Source organism: Puma concolor, chromosome C1 (genome assembly GCF_028749965.1).
Source record: "Puma concolor isolate L17-30 chromosome C1, mPumCon1.1.hap2, whole genome shotgun sequence".
Taxonomy (NCBI): domain Eukaryota; kingdom Metazoa; phylum Chordata; class Mammalia; order Carnivora; family Felidae; genus Puma; species Puma concolor.
In genome coordinates, this window is record NC_141674.1 from 71,212,285 (window position 1) to 71,223,058 (window position 10,774).

The 10,774-nt window shown below is 38.8% G+C and overlaps 1 protein-coding gene across 6 annotated transcripts in view; it reads left to right on the forward strand.

Annotated features, from left to right (window-relative positions):
• Window positions 1-4,115, forward strand: part of PRKACB (protein kinase cAMP-activated catalytic subunit beta) — a 127,579-nt gene extending 123,464 nt beyond the window's left edge. For all 6 annotated transcript variants that reach the window (XM_086717410.1, XM_025935014.2, XM_086717408.1 and 3 more), the window contains one exon: window positions 781-4,115. In XM_086717410.1, coding sequence (XP_086573536.1) covers window positions 781-906 — 126 coding nt within the window. In that variant the 3' untranslated portion in view covers window positions 907-4,115. The remainder of the gene's footprint in view (window positions 1-780) is intronic.
• Window positions 4,116-10,774: the final 6,659 nt, after the last annotated feature.

Sequence of the window (10,774 nt, forward strand, 5' to 3'; positions counted from 1 at the left end):
CAGGCATTCATTCTTCCTCTTTCTGATTCCAATATTTGTGGGTTTGGTTTTTTTTCTCCATACCACCATGCAGTTAACTCAGTTCTTAACGCTAAACCTGGAGATAGCCGCAGACCCCACAGGCTGAGGGCTCAGTCCCAGAAGAGTGCCCTCCACCCACCACCACTGCAGACATTAATTGCAAGTTAGGCACCTGCTTCTGACTAAGCAGCTTTAGATCAGAGGTTTCCCACAAACCCCTCCTAGGGTTCGATTAATTTGCTAGAGCAGCTCAGAGAAGTCAGAAACTGCTTACTGTTACCAGTTTATTATAAAAGAATGTAACTCAAAGACAGCCAGAGGGAAGAGATGCATAAAGCAAGATATGGGGACGGGGCTCAGCGCTTCCTGCTCTCTTCAAGCACGCCACTCTCCCCCAATCCCCACTTGTTCACCGGCCTGGGAGCTCTCCCTACCCCATCCTCTTGAAGTCCTGTGGCTTCATTAGGTAGGCATGATTATTTAAATCATTGGCCATTGGTGACTAAACTCCGTCTCCAGCCCCCCACCCTCCCCACCCCCGCTCCTGGAGGTTAGGAGGTGAGACTGAAAGTTCCGAGTGTCTAACCAGCACCCATCCTTAGGTTACCTAGGGGCTTTCCAAAAGTCACCTCATTAACATAACACTTATGACATCCAAGAGTTTAAGGAGCTCTGTGCCCGGGATTAGGGTGAAGACCAAATACGTTTTTCCTATGATAAATCAAAATATCACACTTCATTTTTCTGTCTCATTTCCAGGTGGAAGCACCATTCATACCAAAGTTCAGAGGCTCTGGAGATACCAGCAACTTTGATGACTATGAAGAAGAAGATATCCGTGTCTCTATAACAGAAAAATGTGCAAAAGAATTTTGTGAATTTTAAAGATGGGCAACAAGATGACATCAGAGCTCACACTCAGTCTTTGCACTCTGTTGAGAGATCAGGTGGAGTCGAGACCGTCCTTGTTGAAGCAGTTACCCAGTTCCGTCATTCCAGCGACTGAGTGAGGTCTTTATTGCCATCGTCCGTGTGTGCGCTCTGCGTCCACCTATGTAACAAGGCACCGCTAAGCAAGCATTGTCTGTGCCATAACACACAACTAGACACCTTCCCGCTTCCCTCTGGTTGGGCTTTCTCCTCCCCTCCACCCATTTCTTCCTTTTTCATGTTCGTCGGGTTTTCTCCAAGCAGTGCTCCATTTTATTTTGTGGGTATTTCAGACGGGCAGTGTTATGGCTCTGTGATATTTGAAAGGAAGGGTAAGTGTTACCTTCGGTAGTTCTTGCCGTTATGGTTGTTGGTCGATGGCTTGAGGATGTACGGCCAGTAATTATTTTTACTTTGAGTAGCTCAGACTCAGTTTTGCCAAAACTTCTGACAATTTTTGAAGACAGAGTGTCGTATCAACAAGGCAATGTATACAAAACAAAACAAAACAATACCTTTTGCAGAACTCACCGCTCTGGTGAGACATTTGGATAGACATTTGGATAGAGTAGCTACACCCGGCAATTTGGATTTCTAGAGATCAGAGGTTCCGTCTCCCTTCACCACCTTTTGTATTTTCCTCCCGGTGAGTAATCGGGTGACCACCTGTGCAGTGTGACACATGCAGCTCACTCACAGGAGAAACTAAAGCTGTGGGTCCCATCACTTGGTAGGGGACCATCACTTGGTCATTGCTGTAGGGATTAGGGCTTTAAGATTTCTACACCTTCGCTCCTCCGTAAGGGTTTTAGCCAGTATTTTGACAGAACGCGACTGATGAAGAAAGGGACAAATTTTTTAGTTTCTCAAACAAGTCCTCCTTGTAAATTTTTTACAGGAAAAAAAAAAAAACGAACTAAAAAAGATCATTAATGTCGACAATTACTTTGCTGAGTCCAACAAATGGCTTGATGCTTGTAAGCAGTGTAGAGACACTCTTATTTATATAGGGATTTTTCTGTTTGTTTTGCTTCGCTTTGTTTTGTCACGGTTAAGGACAAAAGGAGTTGTTGCCAGGTTATTCCAGCACACAGTATCTGTCAGCCCGAGGGAGAGGCACTGTTGTAGCTTCAGCGTTCATCCTATGCCTCATCCACGAGGAAAAGGGACAAAGTTTTTAAAACTGCCACAACTGTATTTTAATTTTGAGGTGTGATAGTTTTAGACACGTTAGAATTCCCAGCCTCTTTCCGTACACAGCATGTATGATCATGCAGATGCAATGTTAGTATTTGAGTTTAATTTTTTGTAATTCTTTTTTGCCAAAAGCATTGCTGTCAGTGGAAATTTCAAGCATTTTTGCACAGTTAGTTCCACGTTTGTTGAGAATCCATGGCTTAACTCTGTTTTTTAAGTATTTTTTTCTTTGCTTTTAAATTTTCCCATCTGGTTTTATCTCCGTGTGTCAGTGACCTATCTTAAAACAACACACCAAAAGAGCTGAAAGTAAACTGTGTTCATTTTTTATGATCAATTTACATGCATATAAGTTGAGTTGTTTTTAATCAGACTGATCTTAATGTATATAAGCATTCTATTTGCTTCATTATTGGTGCCGGTCACTGACAACTTCTTTATCTCTGTACCACACTCTTGTAAAACCTTTGAAGACATTGAAAAAGCCTGTCTGGGATGTTCTCTGCATCCATCTGTACATCTTTTGGTTGTCAAGTGTTCCTGCATGGTTATGTCATTTAAGAGCTGATAACTGATTTCAGTTGGTCCACTTATATTTAAAATGTGCAAGAAAAATATGATATACCTTGCTGTATCAAGTTTTATGTGACAAAAATATGTCATTCATGTTAATAAATTTAAACCATCATTTCTATAAAATATTTTCATTCGTTTTTTTTTGGCCCAAGAACATGCTGGTCGTTGTATTCTATATGTATGCAACAAATTCCATGGTAGCTTTATTGTATATTATTGTAGAATTATTTTAATAAATCATGGGGATGACAATTTCATTATTACATTTTAGTTTTCAGCAATTAAGAAGATTCCTCTAAGTTCTAAAAAGACGTTTTAAATAAAATTACTACTTGCCCTGCACAACTTGCTGTAGAATCTGCCTAGGTAGATGACCTCTCGGCATGCGTTGGTTTTGAGGGCTATTTAGCCATTCCCATTTCTCTCTCCACTTAAAGGACATGAGCAAGCTTTCAGATATGTCAAGGGAGTCTATTTCCAACCAATCAAGGATGCAGAATTAGAATATCTTCAAGTTATATAAAACTCCCAGTTTCAGCCACAATTTAGCCAAGAACAGGATGAAAATTTGAATAAGAAATCAGTGGAATGAATCAGTGTTTAACCTCAGATTACATTATTTGAAGCAGAAGAAATTACATTTTTCCTCAGTAAATGATAAGGAGATGGCACTGCAGAGGAGGGACCCCTTGACTCAAAGTCAAGACATCTGGGTCTCAGGTCTGGTCTGTCACAGTCGGCATGACCTTGGCCTCAGCTCTCTCTTCTACAAAATGGAAGAATTCCATTAGGCGGTTTCTAAGGTCTTTTCTAATTTTCACATGTCATGACAAAATTCTTTTTATTTGACATTTTGAAGGGATAATGTGCTTTGAAGTAAATCTCGGTAAGGTGATATTTTAGGGCATCTTTCTTCTCCTTATCTCTTACAGTGTTCTTACAATTTTTTGAATATCATAAGGACCTTATGTCTGTTTTGATTCCTTCCTCCTTCACTGATGCTAAATATCCAACTGATATCAAACTGTCAACCTACCAAAAACAGATATTGTGGCTTGTGGGTATTGCTGTCTTGTTTTTGATATGTTCTTGTATTGACTGCCCATTGGCCTGAAAATACTCATCATAAGCCTAAAAAAAAAAAATCATTTTTCTTTCCCACTGACTGTTTTATCTGCTTGTTGTAAGAATCAAATGAAATAATGTATGTGAAAGCACCTTGTAAACTGTAACCTATCAATGTAAATGTTAAGGTGTGTTGTTATTTCATTAATTACTTCTTTGTTTAGAATGGAATTTCCTATGCACTATTGTAGCTAGGAAATGCTGAAAACAACTGTGTTTTTTAATTAATCATAACAGCAAAATTAAAGTATCTTCAAAGGATAAAATGGTGTCTTGAGTTCGATTTGGTGCCCTTATCTCTTGATTTCTTTTCCACGGATACTACAGATGCCTATAGGTTTCTAGTTTCTATGTATTCATGCTGGTCTTTGGTGATGGGAACAGAGGAATAGGGGAAGAATGCCCACCAATCTAGTCCAACTGAGTATATATTAAGAAACTACTAGATTCATTCCATAGTTTCTAAAAAGTGTTTCTACTTCCTCATGCTACTAGTCTAACTTACTCTTAAATTAATGTTGAAAATTTACATATTTAAATAACTGACACTGAAGGAGCCCTCATCCTTATATTGGAACAATGAACTATGAATTTTTACCTTTTTCTTCAGAAGTGTTGTTGAGGTTCATAGTACCTCTTCCGATTTCAGCTAACTGTTGAGGTTCATAGTACCTCTTCCGGTTTCTACAGTTGTCCTTGACCTCAAGAAATAACTTTCTAGGTATTTAACACCTTACCATTTTTTATTGTTTTCATTGTTACTGCAAACATTTACAAATATTGATGTGCTTTATAACACCATGTTTACTATTTTTACACCAGTGGTTTCTTTATTTTATCATTGTCAGGGCTTAATACAAAATACCAGTTTTCTCATTTCCTTATACAACCAATTATAAAATTCTAGCCATATCTTCACTCACTCCAAATCATCATTTGAAATCCATTTAAATTTTCTCTTATGCACAAATATTGGATGTGAAGTTAAATGGCTTTCGTTTCAGCCTTCCTGAACATTTTCTATATGCTTTTTTTAATAGCCTTTGACAAGGGCTCTCTGATAAGGGCTGAATTGTGTTCCTTCAGAATTCATATGTTGAAGTACTCAGAATATGAGGAGCTCAGAATAGGACTGTATTTGTAGGTAGGACCTTTAGTTAGGGTAAAATGAGGTCATATGAATGGGCCCTAATCCGATTATGACTAGTGAATTTACAAGAAGACATTAGGACATAGAACACACAGACCCAGAAAAGACCACAGGAAGACCTAAGAGGAAGGCGACCATCTACAAGCCAAGGAGAGGGATTTCAAAAGAAGCCAACCCTGCTGACACCTTGATCGTGAACTTCTAGCCCCTAGAACTGTGAGAAAATAAATTTCTGTTGTTTAAGCTGCCCACTCTGTGGTAGTTTGTTATGGCTGTCCTAACAAACTGGTACACCCACTGCGGTGTTCCCATGTGTACACGATATTCCCATGGTGAAGGGCTTGCATTGATCTCACTTCAAATGCTTTAGAATTGGCCCAAACTGAAATAATTTACCATAAGCAAAAACCAAGCAAACAAAAAAGTATGTCATTGTGGTCACAAACCTCAGTGCACCTGTTTTCTTATTTCTCTTCTTTTCTGGAATATAAGCAGGAAACAGAAAACACTAGCAACTGAGCATAGGGGAAAGCATGGGCGGCTGAAAGCACTTCTAACTCCGGGTCAGACTTACTCTCGGCATCAAGCTATGCCAAGCAAGCTTTTTGAAGCTGTGCTAATACAACCTAAAACTGAACAAATCATTAAATTTAGAGCCTCTGCGCATCTGTTAATGGTGATGTTGATGAAATGGCCAAAAGGAAAGTGGGAATGAGGATAAAGTAGTGGTGAGGAAACCCCAGTTGGTTTGTCATCTGATTATTCAGTGGTTAGTAATGCTCGCAGTAAATGATTACCTTAACGTGTTAATTTTCTATTGCTAGTATCATAAATTGCCACACAGTTAGTGGCTTAAAACAACATAAATTTATTATCTACCAGCTCTGGAAGTCTGATATCAAAAATGAGTCTCATTGGGTTAAAATCAAGGTATCAGCAATACTGGAATCTTTCTAGAGGCGCTAGGGGAAAATCTCTTTTCCAGCTTCTAGAGGCTGCTCACTTTCCTTGACTTGTGACCCCATCCCTCCATCTTCAAAGCCAGCAATATTGGGCTGCATCCCACTGACATCCTCTTCTGCCTCCCTCTTTCACTTTTAAAGACCCTAGTGATTACATTGAGCCATCTGGGTGTACAGGCTGTTCACCCTATTTTAAGATCAGCTAATGAGTAACCTAATTCCCCTTTACCATATAACTTATCACATTCACAAGTTCTGGAGATTTGGACATGAACATCTCTGGGGCAGAGAGAGGACAGGGAGAAATTATTCTGCCTACCACACCTAATAATGTCACTTTAGGTGGAAAATATGGTTATGTCTAAGGTGGAATTAGAGACAATCTTTTCACGATTCAAAGGGAACGTGGGCTTCCTGAAGTGTAGTGGTTAGCATGCAGTGAATTTTCAAGTACGCTATCACAGAACTTGAGTAGCAAATCAGTTCTGAATGCCTTGAAAGATACTCATCACTACAGCAAAAAACCCAAAAAAAAAAAAAAAAACCACACCACAATTGTATGTCACTACACACCAATAAAAAGACAAAAATTAATAACACTGATAATACCAACCATTGGTGAAGATGGAGAGGAACTGGATGGAACTGTCCTGCATTGCCAGAAGGAATATAAAGTGGCACAGCCACTTTGCAAAAAAACAGTTTGTCAGGGGCACCTGGGTGGCTCAGTCAGTTAAGCATCTGACTTCGGCTCAGGTCGTGATCTCACAGCTTGTGAGTTCGAGCCCCCTGTTGGGCTCAGTGCGGACAGCTCAGAGTGGAGCCCGCTTCACTGTGTCTCCCTCTCTCTCTGACCCTCCCCCGCTCATGCTCTGTCTGTCTCTTTCTCTCTCTCTCTCAGAAATGAATAAGCAATAAAAAAATTAGATATTAAAAAAAAGTTTGGCAGTCTGTATAAAGTTAGCCATTCACTTATCATAGGATTGGTTACCCATTCTATTTCTATGTGTTTACCCAAGATAATGAAAACATATGTTCATAAAAGGTATAAATGTTCAACAACTTTGAAACAGTCCCCAAATGAGAACAGTTCAAACAAACAGCAACAGATGAACAGATCAACAAATGATGCTATATCCATACAATGAAATACTACTCACCAATAAAAAGGAACAAGCTACAGATACAAGCAGCAACATGAGTGCCCATTTGATTGTCTACACCTGTCAAAACTCATTGAACCAGGTACTTAAAATGAGTGCACGATACCTTTGTAAAGGTGATTTTAAAAAGTATACAAAGAAAATAAATTTTAGTGTAGACATGATTATAACAGAAGGTTAGTGATCTAGAAGATAAAGTTTAGGAAATCTCTCAGAATTTATATTCCAAAGATAGAGACAGAAAAATACGAGAGAAAAGAAACATGGTGAGTTAGCCTCAAGACATGATAATTGTCTAAAAGTTTTAAAAAGAGGACACAGAAAGATGGAAAAGTAATGTCTCCAAAGTTCTGAGGGATTTTTTTTAACTTAGAATTATACACCTAGGCAAACAGCTGTTTCACTGCAAGGTGGGGGGTGGGGGGGGAGGGGGCCTTACTCTCATTCCCAAGTACCCTAGCCCTCTAGCGACCAGATAGGCCTGGCTAGTGGAAAGTGATGGTAAAACACTGGAAGGAGCAGAAAGGTATAACCAGAGTGTTTCCCTCCCTATCTCTCTCTGTGATCTGTATCATCTCGGGAGTCTTCTCCATTGTCCCAACTTCCGGTCACTGTCATCGTTCTATGTTCCACTAGGTAGTCCTGGTTTTTGAGCTCTGTGAACCCTGGCTCCTCCTTTTTTCCTCCAGTCCACAGCTGATAGAGCTCTCTGCTGCTGCTCGTCTTTGGGTGACTTTACCATATTAATGTCTGTCTTTATTTTTAGCTGCTTTTATAAAGGTTTTTTTTCAATGTATTCTTTAGTGTTTATTTATTATTTTGAGAGAGAAAAGAGAGACATGATCAGGGGAGGAGCAGAGAGAGAGGAAGACACAGAATCTGAAGCAGGCTCCAGGCTCTGAGCTGTCAGCACAGAGCCTGACACACAGGACTCAAACTCACAAACCGTGAGACGATGACCCGAGCTGAAGTTGGACACTCAACCGACTGAGCACCCAGGCGCCCCTATAAATTTTTTAATAATAATGTGACCAATGCTCTTTTTGTTATATAAAGTGAAGCTGTTGGACTCTATTTTTCCATCACCTATGTGACCAATTTCTTCTATTAAATGTCCTCTGTTGAAATACCTAGAATGGTTTCTGTTTTCTTGGCTGGACTCGGATTGATGTTCCCATTATCATTGGTCGTATTCTACATTGTGCTAAAGGATCGTAGCCATCACAGTAAAAGAAGAAAGAACAAAGGTGATCTTAGCCATCACAGTAAGAGAAGGAACAACAGTGGTAAAATAAAGGCCACTCCAAAGAAAATATATTATATATGTATTTTTTTAACCGAAGATAGCAATTAGGAACTTCTAAAAGTATATGGGAAGAAAAATGGTCCCACAAGGAAGAAATAGCTTCTGGAAAGCTTAAAGAAAATAACCCCCAAAAAACATCATTAGGAATAAAAATGAGATAGACACAGAAGAGCTTTAAAAATTCTGGTCATGGTAGAATTTAAATGACATACAAACCCTTCTTTTCTCTTTTGCTCCAAAACATATAGAAATGATAGAATATATTTTAAAATATCTTTAAGGACATAGATTGTATTCAAAACAAAATCAACAGGCGTGCCTGGGTGGCTCAGTCAGTTAAGCATCCAACTCTTGACTTCGGCTCAAGTCACAATCCTGCAGTTGGTGAGATCCAGCCCTGTATCGGGCTCTGTGCTGACAGCAAAGAATCCCTGCTTGGGATTCTCTCTCCCTCTCTCTCTGCCCCTATCCCGCTCATGCTCTCCCTCTCAAAATAAATAAATAAACATTTTTAAAAAATCAATATCTCCACAGACCAGAAACAGAATGGAAAACGCATGGTGGTGAGTGGAGAGGACTCCACAGACTTAAGTAACATACAGAGAAGATTTTTATTACAATGAGATAATTAATTACAGAATGCAGAATAAAAAGATAAAGAGATTAAAGAAAATTCAAAAACGGTAATAGATACTGAGAACAAAGATGATCCACTACTGGCATCCTGAATTTTGAAATTAATGAATGAAACAGAAAAAAATATTCAAATATATGGCACAGAAACTTTTCACTAAAATGAAGCAAAAAACTGAATTTACTTATTGCAAGAAGGCACTATTTTTTAGGGGGAAAGGACACAGAGCCTTCAACACCAAGCCATGCTCCAGGGAGGGTTTTGAATTCCAATGAAATTTAATGCATAAGAATTCAGTCACCTTCAAGGTGGGGGCAGAATTGGACCAGCCTCAGATGTCTCCATAGTTATACTTGTGCCAAAAGACAATTAAACAATGGCTATAAAGTTCTAGGGGAAAGAAAGTACTAGCCAAAATATTACACCCAGCCAAGTCGCTTTTAATTTAAAAGCATGAGTCAAGTCCCTATTAATAACCAAAAGAAAGAAATTGAAAACCTATGGGTCCTTCATATCCAACTAGATATATAAATCAAAATAAAGAACTTAGTAATGAAGAAGCAGTGACAAAAAGCCCCTGGTGAACCCTGAATCTGTCTAAATGTCATACTAATTACAAGCAGCTATGGTAAGTAAAGCTATACAACCAAATATAAGCGTTTTAAACCTGGGCAAAATCAGAATAAGATAACTAGAAAAACCAGAAGATGGGGAAAGGAAGGGAGACTTGTAATTTCTTATCTTTTATTGCAGGAAGTCAACTAACAGAATCTAAAATTAGTACATGCGGTTAAATAAGATAACGACTAACTTCTAGATGATTTTTCATAATTTTGTCACTACTTTGTGGTTTTCATTTCTACTTCTTCAACTTCTTTTTCTTGTGTTAAATTCAATTACATTTATTTTCAGTTCAGTTTCTTTTGGTGAATTAGATTTTATAACATAAGTGAAATTAAATTGAAGGCTTTCTGTTAAAGAATAAGATCTAACTTATATAAATCGGGTGCTATCTAGTGATGTGTCACTCCATCTCTCTGGCCTTCTGTCTCTACACGGGCATAGGAAGAGGCCTGGAATGTTACTCGTGGTGTGAGACTTGGGGTTATTTTATAATTTCTTCCTTGCATTTTGCTGAATTGCTTGCATTCTTTTTTTTTTTTTTTTAATGTTTTTTATTTTATTTTTGAGACAGAGAGAGACAGAGCATGAGCAGGGGAGGGGCAGAAAGAGAGGGAGACACAGAATCCAAAGCAGGCTTCAAGCTCTGAGCTGTCAGCACAGAGCCCAACACGGGGCTCGAACTCACCGACTGTGAGATCATGACCTGAGCCGAAGTCATGCTCAACCGACTGAGCCACCCAGGCGCCCCTGCTTGCATTCTTTATAAGGATAAAGTAGTTAATCAAAAGTAAATAGGAACACTGAAATTTTTAACCATTTTTTAAAAATCAAATATTATGAGACTTACTCTTAGCAATTAAGTCATTTTCATCAGAGTTCTGTCTCCTTAAGAAATCCAAACTCTTTCTTTCAAGATTAAAAATGAGATACTCTATCACTGATAATGCTTTTGAGCAAACCAACAGATATCACTGAAATGGCCTCATGAGCATTATCATCGCCGTGAAGAAATGTTTCCATCTCATTCATTTCTCATTCCCAAGCTCACAAGCACCCTTCTCTTTAACAGCCAGACCATTGCCATAT